Source organism: Coloeus monedula (assembly GCF_965178545.1).
Source record: "Coloeus monedula genome assembly, chromosome: Z".
NCBI lineage: Eukaryota > Metazoa > Chordata > Aves > Passeriformes > Corvidae > Coloeus > Coloeus monedula.
The window spans coordinates 73,454,586-73,481,311 of NC_138822.1; the positions used below are offsets into that span (position 1 = coordinate 73,454,586).

The 26,726-nt window shown below is 40.6% G+C and overlaps 2 protein-coding genes across 4 annotated transcripts in view; one reads left to right on the plus strand and one right to left on the minus strand.

The window, feature by feature from the left end:
* Positions 1 to 536: 536 nt before the first annotated feature.
* On the minus strand, positions 537 to 13,005 carry SKP2 (S-phase kinase associated protein 2; the record flags this gene model as incomplete). 2 transcript variants are annotated; one of them, XM_082301539.1, is made up of 10 exons in its annotated part: positions 537 to 2,295; positions 3,417 to 3,524; positions 4,673 to 4,724; positions 6,312 to 6,439; positions 7,918 to 8,016; positions 9,235 to 9,369; positions 9,865 to 10,008; positions 10,284 to 10,395; positions 11,939 to 12,195; positions 12,929 to 13,005. In XM_082301539.1, 10 exons carry the CDS (start codon positions 12,934 to 12,936, stop codon positions 2,082 to 2,084), a joined length of 1,257 nt encoding a protein of 418 aa, XP_082157665.1. In that variant the 3' UTR covers positions 537 to 2,081. The 2 variants fall into 2 exon arrangements, with proteins under 2 accessions (XP_082157665.1, XP_082157664.1); XM_082301538.1 differs by lacking the exon at positions 12,929 to 13,005 and having other exon boundaries at positions 11,939 to 12,275.
* Positions 13,006 to 13,112: 107 nt separating this feature from the next.
* Positions 13,113 to 26,726, plus strand: part of LMBRD2 (LMBR1 domain containing 2) — a 32,618-nt gene continuing 19,004 nt past the window's right edge. For both annotated transcript variants that reach the window (XR_014227279.1, XM_082301603.1), the window contains exons 1-8: positions 13,113 to 13,249; positions 19,751 to 19,977; positions 20,416 to 20,495; positions 22,636 to 22,731; positions 23,545 to 23,712; positions 24,521 to 24,731; positions 26,173 to 26,247; positions 26,589 to 26,702. Coding sequence is in view for 1 of the 2 variants with exons in the window: in XM_082301603.1 (XP_082157729.1) it covers positions 19,804 to 19,977; positions 20,416 to 20,495; positions 22,636 to 22,731; positions 23,545 to 23,712; positions 24,521 to 24,731; positions 26,173 to 26,247; positions 26,589 to 26,702 (918 nt within the window). In the remaining variant the exon portion in view is untranslated. The remainder of the gene's footprint in view (positions 13,250 to 19,750; positions 19,978 to 20,415; positions 20,496 to 22,635; positions 22,732 to 23,544; positions 23,713 to 24,520; positions 24,732 to 26,172; positions 26,248 to 26,588; positions 26,703 to 26,726) is intronic.

Consider the following 26,726-nt stretch of genomic DNA (forward strand, 5'->3'; position numbering starts at 1 on the left):
TCAGTTGTGCACCTTATCCAGAAGGCTTTCATTTTATGTCTACTACAGCTGCCATCATAACCAGACAGGCAACAGTAATGTTGATCCCCTTCCAACAGCTGACCTGGTATGTAAAACTATTCCTTCTAGCCAAAGGCCTAATACTGTTCCTGTTCTGCACAGGGTTTTAAAGCATAGTTTAATAAATGCTGAAAGTATTCATGATAAGACCCTGTCCTCTAAACCACCATTGCTGACACACTGCTAGGAGAAATTTCTCCTTTTAACCCATGACCCAAAGCTGGTGCCAAATCAGGGAAAGCATTCTCCCAGCCATCAGTCATTTTGTACAATCTAGCACTTTCTCAGATCTTTATTAAATGCAAGAGAAGCTGCATGGAGTTACATTGTGCATAGGGAGAAGAAGAATTTACAGTAATGCTATGCTCCAAAGATTTACTTTTTTTCTTGAAGTAATTTAAAGCGTAATTCTAAGGCAGCAAACTGAGGCAATAGAATATCCAGTGTCCTCCAACCTCCCATCACTCCTCCAGCTTTCACAAGGTATGCTGCCCATTAACTCCTTTATAAGAGATACAAGCCCATTATAAACTCCTTACACTGTTATATTTAATAAGAACAAACCAACTTAGATTACAAGATAATGCTTTATTTACTATACTCTAGAAAGTCAAGTTAAATATCAAATTCTAGTACTCATACAATCTTTCCACAGTAATTAATCTGTTCTGCACCAGGTATTCATTCCTGAATGCTTTTTCTCAAGACTGCAATGGGAAAAGCTATGTCCATGCAAAGTCCTACAGTAATATGTCAGCTACTCTTAGAAACATCCATGAATAAATTCAGCTGCTTGCTTACTGCATTCATGGGAAAAACTGCACTATGTTTATGCCCTATACAGGGTCCAAGTTTTGCCCTATAAATTATCAGCTAAAATACCTGCTGGAACGTTCTAGGCTTATGCATGAGGACCCTGATAACAGATGCAGATAAAAGTTTCATTTAAAGTCATTACCTGTCCCTATCCTTTATTTGGTTTTCTTTTTTCTTTCTGGACAATTACTCAGCTTCTCCTGGGACTTTTTAAAAAAAAAATCAACTCTAGACAATAGTGGTTAGTGATACAAACACAAGAACTGAAGTGCTACTACATACAAACTATTATAGAAGACAAACTTATGTCTCTTGATAGCACCAAAGCATCTCTTCCTTTTAGCATTCTTACACTGCAGTCCCAGGTTCTCATTTTTGGTCATATCTAGAACCCTTTGAGCCCTCCTCCCACAAGACTTCTACCAATTTATCAGCTGCAGTTGAAAGATCTTATTCTTTACAGAAAGTTTTAACTATGATTAGGCTCATAGAAGTTACATTAAGGTTCTGTAATATGTAATCAGAAAACCTAGGACCACAACATGAAATAATGGATAACCAGCATCTATTTTTACAGATGGTAATTCTGAATGGGCTTTTCAGACTATTTGGCCAAAAAAAAAGGCTACTGAAGACAAACATTTCCTTTATGGCCTCCTAAAAAAAACCTCACTGTAGCTCCTTTATGCTGCTTAACTGGTATGGTATTGAGCTGTCTCTTAGCTGCTTCTGTGTAGATATCCCCAATTTACTGTTTTCAAGTTTAATTCATTCATCCTACTGTACCTTTTTCTCAGTTACGTAGTTGAATAGATTTAATATCTAAGTATTCATTTTGAATTCTGCAAATTCCTTAATAAACCTTATAAAGATACCTAGCACCTCTGCAAGCTGTTCCAGAAATTGCAGACAGTTGCTAGAGGCTGACATTACTTAATTATGTTGATTTGTTTCATAGTATTTTTTTTCAAAGATCCCCTGTAAAAAAGAAAGACTGAAAGAAATATTCTGTAATTGCTCACAGATTATCAGATTTCTTAAAGGCTTTAAGTACAAAAAACTAATATAAAATATTATGAAACAACATTAAGGAGTGAGACCAAGTTAGACAGTAACAGTACTATGATAAAAGGTGCTCCAGCACTTTTTTTCCTAAGGAGCTTCAACGCAGAGTGTGTCCATGGCACCCGGTGCATTGTACGTGATCACAAGAAACTAGGATTTCTCAGTGTCAATCTGCATTTGATGCCCCAAATCTCATGGCTCTTTTTGGTGCCAACAGTTGGCCTTGCAATGCTGGTGAAGTGTGAACCATTGATCTTCATGTCAGGCAGTGCTTCCTCAAGGAGCTGCAGGGAGCTATCAGTCACTATTCCAAATACCTGAAGAGTCTTCAGTGTTCGAATTTCACCAAGCTCTCTAGGAAAAGAAAAATATGAAATTAATCATGAAACAGAAAAAACTTTTTTTTTTCTCCAGCCTGTACCCAAGCTAGGTAACTTCATTTCAGTAATTTTTTAGAAGAGGGTAAACTACCTAAGCATGTATTTAATTGAAACAAGTATGCTGTACTGATACTTCAGGAAGCTGGCTGAATAAATTACTTCTTTGCTAATCTCTCTCACAGACTGAAAACAAATTGATCCTTTCCCTTTCACATCCCTGGACTTAAAAACCTAGAACAAGTGGAAGAAATTGCCCAGATGAAGTGCCAGGATGTGTCTCAGAGGACACGAGCCCTTGAGTACTATCAGTCAGTCTCCAATTTGTAGCAGTATTTTGGTGAGTAGCCAGACCCAGCGTCTTGATTGTTTTACATTTTCCCAGTCATCATCTAAACTTTGTATCTTATAAGCAAGTACTGGACAAAATCTAAAGGCTGAGGCACATGCTGCTACAGAGAAGGTTCTTCAGATCCTCATCTTTAGTAGTCCTGTTCCTCTCACAACCTTTCTTCTTATTGTTGACCATTTCCTTTGGGTTGATGTCCTTCCTGAAACTATTAGGACTGAAAGCTTCTATACTAGTAAAAGGCAGAACGGCCTCATGAACAAGTCACTCTAAGCCATGTTTCAGTCACAATCAGTAACTGATAAAGGTGCATACAAAAGCAAACATACACAGCTTACTAGGCCAGCCAGTATTGTCAACTCTGCCAACTTTTCCAATCCTTGCTGCACACTCAGAAGTCTGGGACTGATATTGATACTGGTCACTGGCAGGACTGCAACCTCCCATTCCAGCAATGAGTACCACTGGTATAATGCCACTAACAGGAGACACCAGGCATGCATGGAGCAGCCAGTTCCATGAGTACAGACTGACACCACTGAAAGATTATCTCAGCTTTGATTCCAGTCTGGATTCTCAAAAGGTACAGGTTCTAGCAGTCAGGTTATTTTATCTTGGTTTTATTCCCAATTCCTCATACCAGTAAGTTTTGTGAAACAGTTTGCAATTCTAAACCTAAAATAAAGCAAATTTAAATTAACTTACCCTCTGCATGAACAGCAAAACAAAGCTATTTAGAGGTTACTTACACTAAGGCAGCAGGTGATATCTGGTAACATCGGCTAAGGCACAGATGTTGTAGGAACATGAGTTGTTTAAAATACTGGAAGCACTCAGGCTTTAACATCATGCTGTCACTGTTGAGAGAACATATTAAATAAAGGTTTAAGTATAAAGCAGCAGTAAATCTGGTATTTCCAAAATTCAGGCAGAGAAATTTATTAAACATCTACTTTTTCTGCCACTGAAGTATGTTTTTGCTGAACATGGAAGCAACTCATCTCTAGTAAGTACGTATTGTTGGGGGAGGAATTTTGATTTTCACTGAAGGGCAAGTGAAGCAGAAGTTTCTCTTCACAGAGATACTCTGCAGCAGAACTTATGCCATGAATAGGCAAGTTCTTCACACAGATTTCAAATTACTGTGATGCCATGATGATTTTTTTTGCCTTTTCCTTTTACATACCTTTCATGTATTCTCAGTGTCCTTAGCACACATTCTTGTAATTCTTTAAGCCTGATATCTTAGCATAGTCCTGGAATTCTGCTAGGCCAGAACACCACACATCCTGAAGGCCTCACAGCTGGAGGCCAGAAAGCCTTGTGCTATCTTGAAAAACCAAGGCCCTCTCTAGAACGTATTCTGTAAACTAAGATTAGGCCCATCTGGGGGGGAATACTTTCGAACAGGGAGATGTCACACCATTCATTTAAGCCTCTCATTGGGGAATCTTTGTCAGATATGCTAATTTGCAAGGTCTATAAAATTGTATATGCAATATATGGGGTGTGTGCATTTTGGCGTGTTCCACCTTGACAAACTGTTGCACCAAAAAAATCCGTATTAAATACCGAAGTAAAAACCCTTTTATCCCTTAACCATGTCTGACTTAATTCTAGGACTAGGGATAAGGCATCAACTGTAACTGACTAGGTCAAAACCAAAATACACCTTTTTTTACAGTTACATGGCCAAGCAACAAATTTGTATCAGATGACTTAAACCCTCTCTAGGGTGCTAGGCTAAATAACTCCAGGCATCCTTCCATTCTACCTATCAACTACTATCTCTTGTTAGTTAACAAATCCTTTAAGTATTTATGCTGGGGTAACAAAGACATCTTCAGGTTACTTACCTTCTCCAGATTAGGTCATGCCAAATAGCAAATCTTTTGTAGGTTTAGTTTGAGTGGTACTTCCAGATGTGCAGTACTACACAACCTTGCCTCAATGCTAATCCCTTGAACCATAAGGATTTAAGGACTGGCTGCACAGGTCTTCTTACCTGAGATCTAAATGGACAAGCAAAGGACACCTCTCCACCAGTGTTTTCACATCTGAAAAGAGGTCACACAGAGACAGTCCCTCTTTCAGTAACAAGATGAACATGTTTTACACAGCCTACTCACTTTCCACACATGTTCATTTCTGTCTTCTCTATTGAGACTCCACAACTAAATCACAATTTTTAAACTAAAAGATACATGCTTAAGATTTACAGCATATGATTATGCCTATCAAGATACCTTACATGGGCTTCTTTTAACCCTCAGCAATACAGAAACATTTAGTTCAGCAAATTGTCCCTAGAAGTCAACTACACCAACCATCAACTTAGCAAGAGAGTAATTCAAATGGTATTTCTGTGAAATCTACTGAAACATAGTAATGGTGAGCTGCTGCCTGAAATACTTACGTGTAGTGAAAAAGTAACAAAAACTTTCCATACATCAAACACCCTTTCACAGCACCAAATCCTTTAGGCATCTCCATTTTTACCCCCAAAAAGTTCTTTCCTCATGACAAAAAGTTATGGTTTTCCTGATTTAAACTAGATTTTTTGAGACTTTCTTTTCATTTTCTGCAAGTAGCACTGAATCATCTGTGGTTCAGGTATCACCTAAAAGCCATTGCAAGGTGCTCAACAACAAGCAAGAGAATTTTGCTATTTCAGAATTCATGTGCAGAAATTAAACAAAACAATACCTTAATTATGATCATTAATTCAAGTCTTTTGCCTGATAAATTCCACTAAAACAGAGTAAAGTCACTCAGAGAAAGTGTCTGACAAACAGAAGAGGTCAGCTAACGGCCCAATTAGAGGCCCCATGGTTCAAATTCCTGATGTGGATAAGATTATGTGGCATATTTGTTTATCGGTTTGGGGCTGAGATAAGAAGATTTACCTATTTCCCAACAAAGGGAATGCATGAAGGGGTCTGTGTGATGTTAAACAGAAATGAGAGGTCACCCCCTGTATGTCATCCAATGTCCTACTGTCATATTTCACTCATTGCGAAAATTAAATTCTCTTTACCACAAAAGGACTTTCACCCTTTAGCTATGTACTTGTTCGTTTTGATGTACCCTCCCCCAAATCTAGATTTTTCTGCCTTTTCTATTACCCTCCAACTTAACACAACTTTTCTTCCCAGAACTATTAGCAAGTAAATGGTTAAAAGTTGATTACTGAGATTATGTGCCTTCCAAATTAACTGGTATCTGGATGTCAGTCAAACTCACGCAGCTACTACAACTGTTCTCCTTCAGAAGATGCTTTCAGCAGCCACAACGGCAGAAGCTTTAAGAAAGCCTTCCAGATACTGTTCCTGGAACTAAATCATAGCACACAAAGTCCTGCTTCCAGGACTTACTTCAGAAGTAAGTCTGTTCCTTTCAGCTGAAGAAGAAATGAGCTTTCACTTGACTGTTCTTAAATTCAGAAGAAAAATCATCTCACCCTTCATAACTGAGGCAGAAATATGAGTAAGAGTCTCTGACAGCAAGAACTTCAAGCTATACAGAGCACAAAAAGTCACTGTTAGTACGTGATTCTTCTATACAGTGAATGCCAACCAGAAGAAACTCTAAAGCCTGATGCTTTATCCCATAGTGGGATAAAGGTTTGTCACACTGCTGTTTACCTGCTATTTGTAGGTTCTCTCTGTATCCACTTAAATTTAACTGGGTGACTTTCGAAGTAACATGACTGACTGCTGCTTTCACATGAGTAGCTGTGAATTCACACCAGGACAAGTTCAGCTCCTCCAGCCTACAGACAAATGAACAGAGTTGTTTACAAGAATGGCTGAAATGCAGTTCAAGTTCTGGTATTTTCTACTACAGTTTGTACTTTTAAAGCAAATACTCGTATCATGCCTACTGTCAACTTCCTGTATTCATGACTGGAAATCCTAGTATGACAATAATTAAGCACTAATGAACGAAGCAGGTTATCCAGGAGAATCTGACTTTTAAGATTTTTAAGATCCAAACAGAGAAAATCCTCATCCAACAGGACAGTGCTGATTTTAGACCCTGATCAGGGAAAGGGGTTAAAGTGAATTCCCAAAGCCTCTTTCAACTGGAGGGATTCGGTAATATCTTAGGAAGTGAAGGTTCTCTCCAGGAACTGCAACAAGGAGACACTGTCTTTTCATCGGGTTTGTGACCTGAATCTGTTACAACTGAACAGATGGTCACATTGAGAGGAAAAACCACCACCCATTATTAGCATTGGTCAGATGACCAATTAATCCTAATTAGCATAAAATAATTCACCGTTTTATATAAACACTGGTCATGCTGTGAGCTTAACTCTCTTTACGTGCTTGATTACCTATAGCCTGTCACCATGGGGCTGGGACAATGTATTGTTCTGTGTGCAGGTGTTGTAGCTGTAACCAAGGGACAAAAACACAGTGAACGCACAACCAGAGCATTTAGCACTCTCTACATAAAATGAAAAAACAGTTAAATTGCCACTAGCATTCCTGGGATCAGGTTTGCCATCTGCTATTCACTGTGCACTGCACAGACTGCCATCCTCTAAAGAGCTCATGATCTGAGTAATCAGACCAAGCAACAGAAAGATTAAGGCTCTGGCTGCCCACTAATTTGCAATTTGATTAAAAAACTTGCTTTTGCAGAAGGAAAGATTACATATGTAGTCCTGCAGGTCACAGGAAGTCAGCAGAAAGATTGGGATATAAATCCCAAACTCACTGGGGCCCAGTTCAATGATGTGCTGCCAGCAGATGGTTTAATCACTGGAGCTGTGAATCTGAACACAGCCTTTCATGAACTAGAAGGTTACGGAAGGATTAGTCCATCATGGAAAGGCACAGTGTTCTCTGCCACTCATGCCGTACTCTGATTGCACAGGGAGGTCTGGAACTTCACTTTCCAGTTTCAAAACACACACTTCATCTTTGTGAGAATCACATACTGTTTTCATAAAGAAAATCAAATTTACATGATATCAAAGGAACATAAATGGTGTTTACCCACCCAAAAAGATGATTCGCAAAACTCATGAAAAACTACAGAAGTTCATCTTTGCTATTAAATGAGAAAATTGCTTGATGGAAAGAATTTACCTGACTGTTTAGGTAATAATCAACTGTTAGGCATTTAGGAACAGAAACAAGCACATTGAAAAAGAGTATTACATAAAAGTATAACTGGGATGCCTAAGGGAAAAAAAAAAATCCTTTTTTCAGGAATAGCAAAAAACTGGTTTTGTCTTACATAGAACAGCTGCTCAACATCAGCTCCAAGGTTTCTGCAGAAAACCCTGAGCACCCACAGAGATTTAGTCGTATCAAATTGGGATTCCTAGCAATGCTCCTGTAGAGAGAAAAAAAAGAAAAATCTCATAAAATTTAAATGTTGTAACATTGCTTACTTTGCTAGGATGTGACTATTTTTAAGACCTAATTTCCTGGGCAGGGAATTGTTCATTAAACATGAAGTACTGCATCTTTAATCAATTGACCAACCTGAGTCACGAAGGGCCTCAACTCTACTTGCTGCATCAGGGCAAAACCTTGAAAGGGATACCTGTCCATTTACTTGACATGCTGACAAGTCTGCCTATTTATAAACTACTAAGTTTACAAGGAAATGGTTTCTTTTCACCTTTTCCTGTTGTATGCCAATAAATATACACCACAGCTTATCAGAGATGACTACACCTTTAGCAAAGACAAAGCAACCATCCCATTTCTGATATCACCCCTCTGCAAGACAGCTTATTCCAGAACAAAATACATGTCCAAATAGCATCTCTGAATGCATTTGTCTGCAAGACTAGAGCACACATGCAGTTAGCCAAACCTGGAAGAACCCTTACACTCAGTATCTACATTTGTTCAGAAGGCAATAAAATTCTGGCATTAGTGCCTGATTAGTACCCAATTTTCAGACAGTTTTTACCCAGTATCAAAAATCAAGCCACACTGATTTATTTGTGTTCTGGTTCCCCCCTCCCTGGAGTGAGGAAAGCATCAGAAAGCAGAACAGACAGAATCTCTGCCACCTGACCTATGGCCACTGGCACCTCCACAGTCACCGGGTGTGACTGAACAGGAGGTTGACTGTACACCCATTAGTGTCTTTGCAATCCAACCAAGAAACACCATGTCTGCTTGACAGAATCTGTAATATTCCAGGACTTCAGAGTGAAAGTCAACAAAAAAGTGAGCAATAGTGCAGAAGCACAATGAGCATCTGGTGGGAGAGCCACTGAGAGCCCTTGGAATGGAAAAGAACCTGCACACCAAACACAGAGTTCTCTTGGGAGCACAAAAATGGAAAAATAAAAGTAGCTCTGCTGTACATCTTACATGGACACATAAACCCTAGAGAGACGAGCAGTTTTTCCAACCTCCTGTTACTCTGGGGAACTGGCAGGGAGAAAAGAAGGAAAAAAAAAAAAAAGGCCCCTGGCCATTTCAAGAGACTCCCACAATGAACAACTTTCCACTGCATTCTTTCATCAGCCTGCACAAAATGATGGCACCAAACAGAAGGTATTTACTGAACATTCCCACACATGTCACTCACTTGATGATGCTGTCAGAAAGCACTAGACCCTCCAAGCTGAGGTTCAGCAGCTTTTCACACAGACAGAGAATACTGTGGAGATCTGCAACAGACACTGTGCAGTTTGACAAATCCAGGTGCTGAATTTTAAGAAGACTAAAAAAAAAAAAAAAAACAAACCACGAAGAAAGTGACGTTTCTAAAATTGCATTAAAACCTGCTCCACAAATTCCCCATATCACAAATATATCCCACACACTAAAAGCATGCAGAACGTGCAGAAAATATTTCTACTGATTCCTCGTAACACCTGAAAGTCTATCCTGCTGAAGTTAAATTATTTTTTTGAGTGTACCATAAAAGAACACTGGAGATGATACTTCTTGGGTCTACAACATACAAACTGCAAGTGCCTTATGGTGCTTGATACTTAAAAAAAAACAAAATCACATCAACTTGGTTTTAAATAACTGACAGGTGAGTGCAGATCATCCTGTTTCAACATATGCCTAACCACTGATGAGCTCTTCTACACTCCAGAGACAGCAGAAACACTGCTGCTGGTTACGACTACCTTAAAACCAAAAACACACAGAAAGACTGTGAATATTTGAGACATGGTTTCTGCAGAACATGCAGAAAAAGCCTTACTTGCTTGTTTTAAACAATGGATCCCCAATGCAAGATCTTGGGCAGCGGAAGACACTAACTCCTGCAGGCAACAAGTGTCCAAGCACTCCTGGCAGCAGATTCCCACCAGTCAAATCAAGAGTCTGCCAGAGAGATTCATCAAACCTAAGGCATAGAATTTTACTTGTTAGTGAGCTCAAACGGGTCCAAGCTATGAGCACAACCACAGCAAGTTTTCAGTGTCAAGAACAGACAGAGAAGGGAAAGCTATTTAATAGATTACAATAATATTAAAATACATGAGTCATCTCTTGGTTATACATATCCACATATGGCACAAATTCAATTATATATGTATAAATAAGGTGAGAACCAGACCACTTAATCGTCTATGGAAACAAAGGTTTTCCATAGTACTAAATGACAGAAGTAACACTTACGAAAGTCGATGCCATCTCTTGCAAATCATAGAAACTTTCAGCAAGTCCCTTAGGGGCAAATAGGCAAAGATTGCCAAGAGCAATTCATCTGGAAGTGCATCCAAAGAAATACCTTTAGGGAAAGAACGAAACACGTTCTAGTTAAAGCTGGTTCATTTTTACCTGCTGGTCAGATGCCTTGTTTGGTTTGGTTGTTAAAAGCACCTCTACAGTTTCTCTACAGAAAAATATATACATCAGCCTACATCAGACATCAGCCCACTATTCATAACCCTTGCAGCTCATCACTGTAGGATTTTACCATCTTTGCCTAGGCACGACTGGCAAATGCAAAGGTTTGTGTAATATCAAGTTTGTATACATACTAAAGCCATGGACATTACTCATATACTCATTTGGGAAACAAGAGCATCTTAGTTACTGCCTCCGTAATCTAAGGCTTGTATGATTCTCTGGTGTTTCCCACCACCACCCCCCCGCTAAAATGCTCACTCTTCCTATGCATACAAAGGTCCCAGAAGGGAGCCCAATGTAAGCTATGCTTCCGTGTGATACACAGGAAAAATGAGATGCTACAAACTGCTTACTAAAACATGCTTGCTATCACCACTCCAAGAATTATCTGAAACGATACGGTGCAATTGCAGCTTCTCTCAGGGCTCCAGAAGATGTCGTGATTCACATGGGAGATTTCTGGGTGGTGGAGCTCAGTAACAGCTGCCTCTGACCCAGCACTCTGTCTCATATAAAAACAGGATTGTCTGAAGGCATGCCCACCTTCTGTGTGACAGCACAATGTCTGGAAAGAGCTGCTTATTTATTTTGCATCCCATACTCACACAGGCTAAAACCACATCTTGACACCAGGGAAAGGAACCCAGCATTTGATAACCTCCTCTTCGAGTGTCCAAGAGCCCTGCTCTTTCCCTGTCAGTCCCTTTCCAGCCCAACAGCCTTCCATCCTTTGGTGTACTTTCCCTGTAGCTCTCTGGCACAGTCACTCACATCGCTCAGTGGTTGCCCCCACCGGCAGCTGAGACACAGCCCTGCCGGTACACCTCAGCCTGCACTCCTTACCCTTCCCCTTCTGCCTCCAAACAGATAATTTTCAGATTGAATTTGGTTTTAGACTGACTGATTTTAGCCTTCTTTTTCTCTGTGTGCTTTAACCATCTACTAACTAGAGTGAACATTGCAAACAAACTTTGTCATACTTTCGCTTTTACATTAAACCTCATTTTGCTGTTACCTTTGCTGATGATTCTTTGAGCAACCTTAAAACACTGATTCACAAAAGGGCCCCTGCTGGGCCAAGGTGCCACCCATGTCCCACACATATAGACAAGACCAGACGGACAGAGGGACGTGCAGCACAACTCCCCCCCCAGCACACACGCACAGGAGCTCGCAGGGGTAGGCAGCAGAGAACCATGCTTTTTGTAGACCTCAAATCGAGAGCCAGACACACTACCCCTGTTTAAATGGATACATAAAATAGAATTTATCATCCCAAGCCTGAAAGCCACTAGATCTAAAAGTGACATTCTGCTGGGTAAGAGCAAAAAAAAAGTAAACAATGAAGCAGGGTGGACTTGTAATGCCCACTCTCCACCTCTACTGAAGGGCAAGCAGAACCTGGAGCAGGGTGACGATACCTGACTCTGTCTCTCGGAGCAGCCACGGCCGGCGCAGGATAACAAAGTCCTTTTCGTTGTCCTTCACCTTCTGCCGTTTTGGAGGCAGACAGGGTGACGACACCAGCAGGTCCTGTGGTGTGTTTTCATTGCCCAGCTTGTCTTTCTTAAGGGCCGACACTCCCATGCCCGAGAGAAGCTCCGAGGTCTTGCCGGAGTCCCATTCCAGGCTGGCGGAAACATTAGTGCTAGAGGATGGGATCTCCTGGAGGTGTTTCCTGCAGACACAGCAAAACCCAGAGGATCTGAGGGTACTGCCAGACTGACACCAAACACAGGGTGGGGATCCTTGAAGCATTTCAGTCACTCGTACTCCACATCCACACGCAGAGCGACTAAGTGTGGGAGCTGCGGGCGCTGGAAGCACAAGCAGCGGCCACAGCGCAGGCGTGTGCTCCGTCTGGCAGACTTTGGGGAAGATCCCGCCAGGGACTGAGCGCGCCCCGCTCCCGGATGGGGCGGGCGAGGGACCGGGGAGTGGAGCCAACGGAGGCGGCGGGATACGGCAGCCTCCCAACACCACCAAACCCGGACGCAGCCGCGACAGCAGCGGGCGGGACCCTCGCACGGCGGGGCGGCAGCGCGGGCAGCGGGGCGGGATGCACGGGCAGGCGGGAGGAGCTCCACTCGCGGCCGCCGCCCGCTGCGGGCGGGAGAAAGGCGGCCCCCGCCCCGCCAGCTCCAAGGGCAGAGCTCCCCGCACTCCCGGGACCACCCGCGGGGCCACACATACACACGCACACAACCTTGTGATCCCCGCACCGCTCCCACGCCCGAGATCCCATTCCCGCTCCCCAGGGACCGACACCCGCTCCCGGGGTTCCCACGCACAGCCACCCCCGAGCAGCCGGGGTACCGGCCGCGAGGGCTCCCTCGCAGCCCAGCAGCGGTACGGCCGTGTCCCTGCGCATCCGCGCATCCCGACGTTCCCGTGTTCCGGTGCCGCCGTACCTGTACATGGCGCTGGAAGGCCCGCGCGCCCCGCCGCGCGCCCCGCGCCTTTCAGCACCGCGCCATCCCGGCACCGGCCGGAAGCCGCAGCGGGGGAGGCCGCAGGGGCTGTCGGGAGTTGTAGTTCGCAGCCGTGTGCCCGCCCGGGGGCGGGGCTGTGCCGGGCCGGCGGCGGCGGGCGGCGAATGGCGGCGGCTCCGACGCGGAAGAAGCCGGGAGCGGCCGCCGCTGTCTGCGCCACGCTCTGAGCCCGGTGCCGGCCGGGATGGCGGGCGGCGGAGCCCCGCGGGGAACGCGGCGCTGAGCGGCGGCTCGGCCGTGGTGAGGCGGGACGCGGGGCCGGGCGGAACGGGGCCACAGTGCCGAGTCACGGCCGGACCGGTTCTCTTGAGCAGGGACGAGAGCCCCGTGGGAAGCGGCAGCGCCCGGGCACGTCCCCTGTGACAAGGACGCGGAGGGAAGGGTGGTTGCGGAGCAGTGCTGGGTGAGGGGGTCGGCGCGGTCGTTTCCCGGCTCTTAGCCGAGCAGGTAGCTCGGGTGTTGGCTCTGTGTCGGCGGAGCGCGGTCCTGTGCCGCACAGGCCTGTGCGCACACGGCCGGGCGGGGAGCGCCGGGGAGCGCCGGCACATTTCGCCGTGGAACGTTTTCTCTGGGAAGACCTGAACCTGCCCGTGTGTGGCTGGTCCTGACCCTCACCATGCTTGTTCAAACCCTGCAGTCTTTTCACACCGTGATTCACAGCCAGCGCGACTTTCAGCAATGCAGCTCTTCCCTGCGTTTTTTTCCCAAACTGCTTGTTTTGAAATTGGTGGGGATGGAGAACTAATTCTGAACACACCTACAACCCCGCTCTTAGTCAACCACTTGCTTGCAAATGCTGTCCTTTGTTTACTGCATAACGATGGAGAGACGTGCCTGTAAAACTGAGGGTGGTAATGGAACCCGTGGCAAAAAGAACACAACTTCAAGTCACGTACAGAGAATGATGTGACTCAAATTAACATTCATATAATCTTTAAAAAATATTTTTTTAACCGTTCCCAGTTTTAACTTAAGTCACGGAACGGTTGTTCAAAGGTTATTTAAGCAGATAATAAGATGAAAAAGAGGTGGAGTTTTGGTTTTAAAAAACACCTGAATTTATTTCACCTTCTCTGCAGCCCCTTTTTTCTTTGTGAATCATGTCACTATTCTCTATTAATGTATGGGAAATCGAAAGATGATTTTGCGGAAAATCAATTATTTTTTACAATCTGGAAATGAACACATAATCTGTTTGCCTGAATGCAGTGTTGGGGCAGTAGTAGTCATGTGACTGCCTTACTGACACCTGGTTTGTGAGAGGGCATTAGTCTGGTAGCCCAGATAGCGATTTCTATTCTTTTTTTAGATTCTGCTTGCAACTGTACAGCACTTGCATTTGATTCTATTTCAGTTCCTCTAATAAGCGAGTTGTTTTCTTCTGAGTATTATTTTAAGCATACTTCCCTAAACTGTTTGAAACCTTTGGCCTCTGTGGTACTTAATATATTAAAGGTTGGACTTGATGGTCTTGGAGGTCTTTTGCAACCTTAATGACTCTGTGGTCCTTCAGAAGAGGACAAGAGAGCACCATGTAAAGCAAATGAGCTCGCCATGGTTTTGTGCTGATGGTCCCTGCTTGCATTTGAACACAGAACTCTTAATGTTCCTTGGTCGAGCATTTGTCTTTCTTTTAGTGCTACTGTGCAGAACCTAGTCTCCTACAAAATTAGAGAGAACTGGTATTTTGAGTGGTGTCAGCACAGCATTTTATTTTTTCTTTTAATTAGAAGATACAAAACTTGTTTCCCTAAATGTCAGTCTCTTACCAATTAAATGTTTAGTCAATTTAAAATTCTTCTTTGCTGCAAAGTAGTTGAACTGACAGGTACTAATAAAATATCTCTCAGTACATACACTGACTAGTGGGTCTTAGAAGGACAAAGCCATGCAAATTGCTTTCTTCACTAATCTCAGAGGCTGTTTCTCTCAAATAGTGCAATCAGATAACTTCTCTGGTTGGTCGTCTTGGGCAGTTCGTGGCTATTTTCTTTCTTTAGATAGCCCTTTCACTGTGCTGAGATAAAGCAGCTCTTTGTTGCCTGTTTATAAATACATACTATTTCCCCCAAGCTGTAAGGGCCAGTGTGTGATAAAAAAGTAAACAGAAAAACCCAAACCAATCAACCATGCAAAACCCACAATGCCACCCCTTCCCTAAACCTGAAACCAACCAAAAAGAAATCCCCACAACACCCTCTGCAGACTTGGATATTAAAATAGCTGAAGGGACTATTTTTACTGTTGCTTTGCATCTCGTTCTTCTCTCTTTGTGTGTTCTGAAGTGTAACTTAGCCCATTTTGTTGTTTAAAGGTGGAGGTGTCAAGGGCTTTTAGTGTGGGGCAGTTCTACCAGTACTAAAGGCTTAATCATGTCTGTAGAGTGAAGTCTGTCTTTATGATCCTTCGCAGCATAATTTTGCTGAGTAGTGCAGGCTTCAGAAACCAAACACTGGGTTGTCTTGCCGAGTGAAATGTGCTGGTAGAACCTCAGTAAGAACTAGCAGAAAGGCAGAAGCTCATCACTGAGCTGGCCATTGATACATTGCTGGAGATGGCAGCTTTTGTACTGGTAGGTGAGTTGTGAATTCAGCTTGAGGTGGGAAATGCTGTTGCCCAGATGTTTCTTTTGGTATGTTGAGGCTCTCAGTTCTGTCCACGACTGTCTCTGATATCCCTTTCATAGTTTGGCGACTTTTTTGGTGACAGGTTTTTTTCAGATGTAATTATGATCTTTGAAAATACAGAGTAAGGCTTCTTGGTTTTCCAGGTGTTTAATCTGAAATATCCAGGATGTCTAGAAATGCAGCTTTTCCAAATCTATTTGATCTCTACCTGAGAATGCTTCAAGAGCAAGAAAAAAAAGTCTTTAGTATTCTAGAAATGTCTGCGGTACCACAGACACGAAAACCAGAAGCATGGTGGCTGCTTTATTATTAATGTTAGAAGGACAGGCAGAGCTATGGATTGGCAAACTCCTCTTCTTTTGAATTCCTGAAAAAAATTCTGGCACTAAAGCTGTTTGTAAGTATGTCGAATATAATAGCTGAATTTGTCAAGGACAAATAGTTGAAGTAATCTAATCTGTCTCAGTAATGACTGATAGACCTACTGTATACAAGAGGATCAGTTGATAATCTTATATGTTGCTTAATAGGACTTCGATTCTGTTCCTTAGGGTGTTTTTGGCTGGGAAAGAAAGCTGGGAAGAGTCACTGTTGTGACTAAGGAGGCCATTTCCTTGTCAACTACTTTCCATGGTTTTCAGTTTCCCTAATGAAATCATACGATGATTGAAACTATAGAATGCACAAAACTATGAGAGATTTCATGTCTTTTTGAGTGTGGTAGTGTAAATCAAAATGCCTTAAAGATTTGGAGACCTAAGAGAGAGGAACGAATACAAGTGAGTGGAGTTTTTTGCCTGTGTTTAAGAAGGAGCAATCAACCACAGAAATACAGGACAGAGAAGTAGTGCTGTGTTTCCTGGAGGGGAAGAATTTGGAGGCCTTAATAAAGCTGAATTTGTGAAGGAAACATCCTGCAATCCTATTTACACTTTTTAGTCAGGCATGTGAGGCTGAAGGTTACCCTCAGTTCAGGCCTTCTCAGGCATTTTTTGGGAGACTGGGGGAATCCTTCACAGATATGCTTTACTCTTTTTAGCCTTCTTTGAGAATATAATATTGGAATGTCTTTGTTAAATTTGGTGCTGTATAAAAACTCTAAGGAAAGTGTGGGGTTTTTCATTCTCTGCTGTTTCATTTAGTAACTTGAGATTTCTGTACCAGGCAGAGTAGTTAGTTCATTTGTAATGTAGATGTCATGAGTGCAGTTACTCTTAGGTTGGCAGAGTAATTTAATACTGTTGATAGCAGGGAGTCTATCATATAAAGGGAATTAAGCCTGAACTGAGCCCTTTATGATGCTTGCAGAGTTAGTAGCTGGGTAAAATTAAAGACTTAACTGATTTTGTCTGTGTCTGAAAAGAAGCAGGAAAATCCTAAGCTAACACAAGAGCATGTCCTTGTATTTTATTGGTTAAGGTGCACTTCCCGTGCCAGTGTTTCAGCTTTTAATCTTATTTATATTAATCTGTAGTTTCCTGGTTCTTCAGGAACTGAGTATGCCAATAAATACTTCTCCATTCTTGGTGAGGGCTCTTGTTACTTTGTCATTGCTTTAACAGGAGCATCTTCTAAGCCATTGAAGGTTGTACAGTACAAGAGAACTCTCTTGGAGTAGTTTTTTCAGGCCAACATTTTTTTAGAGATTCTGGAATTTGAGCTAGCTGATACTAGGTAGCTGTATGCCAATAGTGAGATGGCAGTCTAAATGAAGTGAAGGAACACGATGATGGGTAAGGAGCTTACCTTTCTTTGAGCTAACAATCAGGTTCAGGAAATGCTGCTTTCTAGAGGAAGTCATGGCTTCATAGCCTGCTGTAATATATTTTAAGGTCTAATTCTAGTAACACAGGTCCCAGATAGGTCTACACTGTTGGGTTGGATTTAGCTCACCAGAAGAGCTCCTCTCAAGCATTGCAATTCTCACTTTGTGGATTTTCTTCCATTTAATCTCTTTATGTGGAGAGCTGGCTTTAAATGGTTTCTATCGAAAAATTTTAAACTGTTGAAAATGTTTGAAAATGTGTATACATTAATTCAAGACAGAGTGTTTTTAGTTGCAGTCTTGTGAAAAAATAGGCCTTTCTTTTTGTATTTTAAGATTAAAATAGGAACCAGGGAAGAACATAAAAATGTAGTTTACTGATAACTGCAAAGTCACTTTTGTCTTTGAAAGTGAGTTAAGTTGTGGTAGGACTCAAGTTGCTCTTTATTTTAGCATATTCAGTACATTTTTATAATATTTCTGGAAGTTCCCTAATAACAGTAGCTGAGTGCAGCATCTTGCACAAAAACTTTTCACCTTCTGTTTTGATAGCAGCTTTTTAGGTGTGACTGTAATAAAACTTGTGACTAATGAGTGTATGCTGTATAATTTTTTTGTTTACGTAGTAAAAGGTGTGGCTATAATGGGCACCAAAAGCTACCACTGCCAGAAAGCAGTGCCTTAATTAAGCTGATACATAATTGTTTTGTTATTTTTGCTTCTTTGGAATTTGCTGCTATACTGTAAATATGAAAGACTTCTCAGAGGAAACATGAATGGTACAATAGAACAGTCAAGGACTTGCTTCAAATATGTGATTGAGAAATGGATTAGATATCCTGGATTTTTAATGTACAAATGATCTAGCTAAAGTAGAGTATAGACAGATGGTAAGGGGATGCTTTGTCCTAATAGAAGTGTAGATAGTTTGATAAACATGTTTGATGAAAGGCAGAAAAGAAAAAGTATGTGCATCTTTGACAACAAACAGGAAGGTAACCTGAGTTATTTTCAGAATATAGAATGCTCTATGTGTCGCAGCCAATATGGAGTAAACAGACTCCTCTTACTGTTTGAAATTCAAAGAAGAAAGTAGAAACTGAGGAGAAACAAATTTTTGAGGGGAAAAAAAAATCACAGAATAATTGTTCCTCTGTGTCCTCAAGGTAGTAACAGCATCACAACTTCAGAGTTTTTTTTAGTGCAAATAAGAGAGTTTTCACTGCTTAGTGCCCTCAAGCATAACAGATCTGCTTAAGCAGTTTACTGAGAAATTAGTAGAAGAAACGGTTCACTTTACCAAATTCTAAAGGGATTTAAAAGTAAGTAGAGGGGAATTTTAGTAATAGTATTTCTTCTAAATCTCCAGAAGAGTGGAAGTACTGAAAGTCTTAACAGCAAAGCCATAGCAAAAACTATTTCACTTAAATCAAGCCACCTAAATGTTAATCTTGATGGAGGCAAGTCAGACTGGCCACAGTAATAAACTTCTTTTTTTCTTTATAATGCTTTAAATGCCAGTGGTAAAATGATGCTTATTAAAAGGTTTGAAGCAGTTTAAATAAAAGTGTAACAAGTCAGTGAATTTTCTGTAAAGGATTTGTGCAGCTCACTGTCCCTTCACATAATAGCTTGTCTGTATGAAGCTGTATGAACTTTCTAGCCACTTACAGCACTCCTGACTGTGACAGAGTAATTAAACACAGAAGGACGAGCAAAGCAAAAATACATCATGGCTAACTAATACCAAATGAATTGAGACCCTTGTTTCTCTGAAGAGCACAAGAGGAGTAGGAAGGTGAATAGAAATTCCTGAAATTTCAAACCTAAGAGAAGTACAATACAAGTAGACTAACACATACTTTGCTGTGATTTTACGCTCTGTTAACTCTTGTGTACAGACTTCAAATATGTATTTGAGGCACATTCCATTAAAAAAGTTGTTCATTAGCTATCCAGAAACATTTAATTGTAACATATAACCCTTTGTCCAAATTAGTTGATTACTTTTAAAAGGGAAAAAAAGAGCAGGATAGATTTTCATCTTGAAGTTTGTACTGGACCTAAAGTTGGGCTAGGTAGTCTGTTCAGGGGCCAAGATTTGCTTCCTGAATCTGTTGTATATCAAGGTGATGAACAGTAGTTGTTCTAATATGTTGCTGTAAATTTGATTTCTGCAGAGGTCTTCAGGGCACCTTGCTGAAAAACTTTGTCTTTTGTCTGATCAGGGTCCTGATCATGTGAAGTACGAGAAGTCTGTTAAGACGTTTTAAAGTGTCCATTCAACAACTCTTCATGTAAGTATCTTCCAGAGATTTTAATGTCATTAAATGTCTTTTTGTCTTGCAGTTCTGATCTGCTTTCCCGAGCCGGTGTGGTGTGGCTGGAGCCAACATTTAACAATGAGTGGTGCAGCGTTGGGCCTCGAGATAGTGTTTGTCTTTTTCCTGGCCTTATTCCTACTTCACCGGTATGGAGACTTCAAGAAACAGCATAGGCTGGTGATCATAGCAACATTATTGGCTTGGTATCTCTGTTTCCTGATTGTATTCATACTGCCTCTGGATGTCAGTACGGTAAGAAACGTGCAAGACTTCCTGCTTAATTGCATCAAATGGGTATGGTATTTCTCTAAACTAATGATTGCAAAAGACCATTGCTTAGAAACACCAAAGAAATCTGTGTAGTGTCTTAATAAATTAAACATGACAGTGTCTGTGTTTATAATTAATTTTACTTTTTGTTGATCTCATCAGGTAACAAATAGATTTCAAACATTTTAAAATTTCATTATATGGCTATAACAATTCTTTTTATTTGTTTAGGCAGCATAAGGACACTTTCAGCATTTTTCTTACTTGATTGCTGATTGCATGTTGATTTGAATGTTTATTAGTATAATTAATTCCAGATGTAAACCTGGAGTATAGGAAATGTCTTTAAAATAGGACTTACTACTTTTAAATAAGTATTATACCTCTGTGGTCACTGATATAAAATAAATTGTCTTTTAGACTATTTATAATCGGTGCAAACTTGCGGTTAACTCCAGTCCTGCAGAAAGTAATGGCTCCTATGTTACTCTTGCTCCAAGGTATGAGCTACATGTTTTTTTCTTTAGACTGTATTTTATGATTTTCTTTTTTAAAACTAATAAACAAGTGTTATCTGTGTGATGCAAAATTTGAAGTTTGTAAATATACAGGACAGTGAGGGAAGAGGTGAGGAAAAGTGAATCTGTATCTGCTGGGAGTAATTACACTGTAATTATGTAGTAGTTCTAGCTGATTAGGGAACTATTCTTTTTTTTGTGGCACTAGATTCCCTTTTTTTGTTAAAGCAACAGGACTAAGCTTTTTGAGCAATCCTGGTTATGAGGAGAGGCTTTGGTGAATGCTTATCCTTTGCAATCTTAAAGACTTTAAACCCGAAAATCTAATTTTATGCCTTATAAATGAAATTAGCATCTTATCTTATATGTAAGCGGCATATCTAATTGCTTATTATAATTACATATGTAATTATAATAAGCAATTATAGATATATGCTATTTGATATACGATAATTGGAGTTATCTGAAATCTACTGTATTCCACTAGAGTAATGATAACCTGCTAGTTTTGTCCTGGCAGGAAGAAAGGAATCCCTAAACTTGGAGATTTTTCCCTAAATGTGGGCTCTTTCCCGTGGCTGCTCATCTGTTAGCCTACACTGGCTGCTTCCCTGTGTTGTTGATGTGTGCAGTGTAGTTATGTGTAAGATGATCAGAGCCTTTAAGATGTCAGCTGATGTATCAATGCAAAGTATTGCCAGTCTTGCTGCCCCAGAACAGGGCCTGGAAGCGTGGTGAAATGGTGAAATGACAGACTTAGTGCTGCAACATTGCACCCTAGACTTAAGACCACCCAGTCCATGTTAATTAAACCTAGTTAAGTATATACACAATTTAAAAACTATTCAGTAACCTTTCAATTTACCTATAGCTTCAGACAAACTTTTTTTCATGGAATCACAGAATGGTTTGGGTTGGCAGGGACCTTAAAGGTCATCCAGTTCCAATCCTCTGCCAGGGGCAGGGACACTTTTCACTAGCCCCATCCAGCTTGGCCTTGAACACTGCCAGGAATGGAGCATCCACAGCATCTCTGGGCAACCTGTGCCAGTGCCTCACCACCCACACAGTAAAGATTTTCTTCCTAATCTCTAATTTAAACCTGCCCTCTGTTGAAAACAATTGCCCCTTGTCCTGTCACTCTGCCCATATAAAATGTCCATTTCCCTCCTTCCTATAAGCCACCTTTAGGTAGTGGAAGGTGCTGTAAGGTCTCCTGGCACCTTCTCTTCTCCAGGCTGAACCGCGCCTGCTCTCTCAGCCTGTCTTCATAGGAGAGATGTTGAAACCTTTAGTCACACTACCTGTCATTCTATCTTAATTTGATAGTTTTGAAAATATTTAGGCTGTGCCCATAAAAACTTACAACTCAGGCTTAACTAGTTTGACCCTGGAAAACTCTAATTATTTCTAATTAGGTAATCCTATCTAAATTGACTTTATTGCCCTTTGACTCACCCTTGCTTCGTTATCCAGACAGGTGTGTCAAAAAAAATCGAACTGCCTTTGTGTAAGGTGGACACCTTGTCCTTTGTTTTTTGGGTTTTTTTTACTGCAATGGCTCATATGGCTTTTCTGGTCTTCTGAAGTGAACACTACCTGTCAGAAGAGTATTGGCTTACTGAATCAAAATTTATATAAGACTGACTGAATCCAGCTGGGTGGCAGAAGAAACAATGAATGTGGTTTTTGTACAACTAAATTCTTTAGATGATGGTGTCCCTAGATATTTTTTTAAAACCTGCTGTACTAACTAAAGTTTAATGCTTCTTTGTCTGAAGAAGCGTTATTTCTGTGCATGAAGTAATTACTACTAAAAACCAAAAATGTAACCTTAAAATTCTTTATTCAGTATTCCTCTTCAATCTTTGAGCTTCTGTTTTTTTCTCTAAGAAAGATGTCCTATCTAGATACATTATTTGTGGTTAGGAAAATGATAAATAGTTCTAGGTGATCATTCAGTTTATGTATTTGGGAGGTGGGTGATTGTTGACTATGTACTTGAATAGTATTGTACTACTTCTATGCTCTTTTCAAAGACCTTTCTAGATAGGAATTTATAGAAAATGCTTTTCATACTCATGCTCTACAACTAACAGTAATCTTCTTTACATTGTAACAGCAAGCAAAAATGTTTCAAACCCTGGAGTTATATTCCTGATGGAATTATGCCAATTTTCTGGCGTGTTGTATATTGGACATCTCAGTTTTTAACATGGTAGGTAAGGCAAAAGAATATGGTGACGACTATGATATAGTTTTTAAGTGCACCATTTTAACAGTCATAGCGTTCTTTAAAAATGTGTATCACTATGGCAAAGAGCTTTTAAATTGTATATTATTTGCTAGTAGTGAAATTTCTGTAATAATTACTGTACTCACTTAGGTGTATTCTTTTCTCTTGCTTCTGCGGAAGCAAATTTCAGGTGGCAGTCATTTACCCTTGGTTCACTTTTGTAGTTGAAACTGAGCAATTTACACATGTGGGTGTTTATGGATAGATTATCTGAAAAAAATGAGGTTTTGGCAACCAGATACCAAAATAATTCCATGAATAAGTTGGGTGATTTTTGAGTAATATCGTAAATTATTTGGCTTTATTGGATATATTATATAAAACTACAGAAAAAATTTGTCTATGGGGGTTTGGGTTGTCTGTGCTTTGTGTGGTTTCTGGTCAACCTGTCATCAAATACTTACTTTTGTAGTTACTCAAGGATATCAGGGTTGGTAGTTCATTCTTATTTATCGCAGTTTTTTCATAGTAAAGCTAACTGTATTGTTTTTATCTGCAGCTTGTTTAAGGTTTGCCATCAGACAGGTACATCTAGAATAAAAACATTTAAGTAGCTAATTTCTTAGAAGCTTGGGAGTCTTAAACTTTAACACCTCTGCCTCAGTAACCTGACACTGCTAAAGTACTCTTTTTGGGGGGGTTGTTGGTTTGGGTGTTTGGGAGATTTTTTTGGTGGGGGTTGGTGGGTTTTTTTGATTGGCTGATGTGGTTTTGGTTTGTTTCCTTTTGTCCTAGGATTCTGCTACCTTTCATGCAGTCATATGCTAGATCAGGCGGGTTCTCCATCACTGGAAAGATCAAAACTGCTTTGATTGAGAATGCTATCTATTATGGCACTTACTTGCTGATTTTTGGAGCATTTCTAATATATGTGGCTGTAAACCCAAACTTCAATTTACAATGGTAAGAATAATGTTGTAAGCACTTGGATGAATTCTTACAGAAATGGGTCTTTCTAAAAAGACTAGTTTTATTTGCAATATTTTGCTAGGCAGTTAGAAAGTTATGTTAACTTTTTATATGAAAAGGTCTTTTTTGAGTACTTATACAAATTTGGTTTTTGGTTTTCTTATTTTGTAATGTACAGCAGAGGAATCCTCTTGTATTTGCAATGGTGCTTTTTTCTCCATACAAACACATTTACAAAGTTAGTGCAGAAACTTCCAGTGTTTTCAGAACAACATGTTTCAAAAAATCAGTATTTCCTGTGTAATGCATCTGAATGCTGTAGACTTTGAAGGTGAAAAGTAAAGTTAAAATAATTGACATCTGTAAATTGCTAGTAGTCTTCCATAGGAGATGGAATACAAATCTTAATGCAAATTTCTGAACACAGTATTCTGAGTACAAATCCTGGCTTCTGAGGCTTCTTACAGCGACTGCCATTATGCTGTTTTGACCTCACTTTCAGTAAGTTTGATAAGTTCATGTTGTTTCCTAAGGGAACATATTCCCTTAGGAGAACAGTTTGTTTGAGAACAAACAAATTCTTGTCTTCCCTCCATAGTGGGCAGAAACATGGGAGATACAGGGAAATTGTGGCAGCTTTAAATATGGCCAAGTAGCAGGCTGCCTCCAGGCAAAAATTTAGGTGATAACAAGTCTGTTCCTGTAAACTTGAAAGCCATACTGGTTCATCTTGATACATCAAGGCTGGTTTCTTGCAGGCAGGATAGGAGTTTGGGTTTTACATAATTTTTTGTTTCCTTAGGAACCAACTTCAGACTATTGGAATAGCTGCTGCAAACACATGGGGTCTGTTCCTTCTTGTGTTGCTTTTGGGTTATGGTTTGGTGGAAATCCCTCGTTCTCACTGGAATGGGGCCAAGAGGGGTTATCTACTCATGAAGACTTATTTCAAAGCTGCCAAACTGATGACTGAAAAAGCAGATGCAGAGGAGAATTTAGAGGATATTATGGAGGTAAGTAATGAGCTTTCCCTGTGAAAAAGGTGAAGACCGTTGTTAGTTGTGTCTGAATTTGCTGGTGTTGAACACTTGTAGCATGACCTTACTGTAAAATACCTGTAAACTCAGAAAATGATCATAGCGTCCCACTCGATAACACTCGACCCTGTGCAAAAGTCAAATCAAAAATAGTCCTTGCTGTGATGAACTTAAAAGTCATTGCAACTTGATAACCATTATTTGTTGAGTCTATTCTTTTATTGACCCTTTTGGAGCAATACTGGTCACTAACAAATAACATTTCAGAGTGAGGTTGAACAGTCAGTGTACAGATGTTCCACTAGTGTTCAAATTGTGTGCTTCTTCTTTTATGCTCTGCTCACAGTGTGTATCTGGAATCTTGAGAAGAGTTTCCACATTGTGGGGCCACACTTAAATGCTTTTTGATAAGAGAATAGATAATTGTTTTTTTCAAACTTTCTGTTGAGACTCTGTTGTTAAATGTCTGTGAGCAATAGGCTCTAATGTAGTTCAAGAACAGAGTGGAAATCCAGCCCTTTGAATAGCTGTTCCTGGTTCTACTGCTGGGTTACCATGGCTTGGAATAATATGTGTGACCTGTTGTAGGGTAGGGTGGAAATTGTGTTATGTGTCACTATAAGTAGTAGTAGAATCTTTATTCATCAGTAATAGCATTTTGAGGAAACTGCTAAAAACAGCTAAAAATGCCTAAGTGGGACGTAACTACAAAACTTCCTAGAAAATGAGCAATGAAGACTTTTTTTTACGAGGATAGCACTTAAAACAGAATATTTCCACTGGAAGGGACCAACAAGAGTCACCTGATCCAGCTGTCTGACCACTTCTGTGGTGACTAAAAGTTGAAGGAAATTACTGAGAGCATTGTTCAAGTGCCTGGAGAGGGAGATGCTCTGGTAGCCAGTGACAGGATGCATTGCAGCGGTTCAGAGATGTGTCTGGAGAGGTCCAGACTGGATGTGAGGAAGCATTTCCTTACCATAGGGGTGGTGGGTGGTCTCACACTGGAACAAGCTTCCTAAAGAGGTGGTCAATGCATCGAGTCAGTTAGTGGGACTTCCTCTTTGTCTCTTTTTTATCTATAACTTAAACATGAAAGTCTTCTCCATTTCAGCCTTCATGCACAGAAACAAATCTTCCACACATCTGTATAGTAGTGTTGCACACTGATGTTTGTTTTTAAAATAATACCTAGGTGTTCTTTACAAATAATTCACTTACCTTTTATGAGGTATTTAGTAAAGCTATGGCTTTTAGGAAGCTGTATTTTTCTTCAAGCTTTGATGGCTGTCTTTTCCCGTTGGGAGGGCTGCAACCCTCACTGACCAGTAAAAAGATGTAATTTACAAAAAATTTATTTAATTCACATTTTAAATTTAGCAGCATTAAGCTACTCTGTTATTTTTTCTCTCAACAGGAAGTCCGTAAAGTAAGTGAGAGTATCAAATATAACCACCCCTTGAGGAAATGTGTTGATACAATACTGAAAAAGGTAACCAACTGCTCATCTTCAACCATAATTATTAAGCTGGGGGGAGGTGCTTCCTGCACATACAGAATACTTGTACATTACTCTCTCTTGCTTTTAATATAAAATCTGTAGTTGACATCTTGAGTTTCTGAGAGTCTGAGTTGAAATTCTTTGTGAAATGCTTTCTTATGATGTATGTAATTATCAGATATATTTTGTATAGAGAGTGCTGTAGAAAGAGAAAAATGTATGCTTAGAGTGACCTTTTCAGTTGCATGAAGTGCCCCAAATTTTCACAAATAATAAGCAAAGACTGCTTGCCACTCCTTCATCTCCCAGTTAATTTTCCCTTTTCCTTCCAGTGCCCTACTGAGTACCAGGAAAGAATGGGTAGGAACATGGATGATTATGAAGATTTTGATGAAAGACAGAACAGTTATCCCAGTGAAAAAAGTTTGGCCAAACTTCACAAGCAGGTATACTAATAGACAGAAGAATGC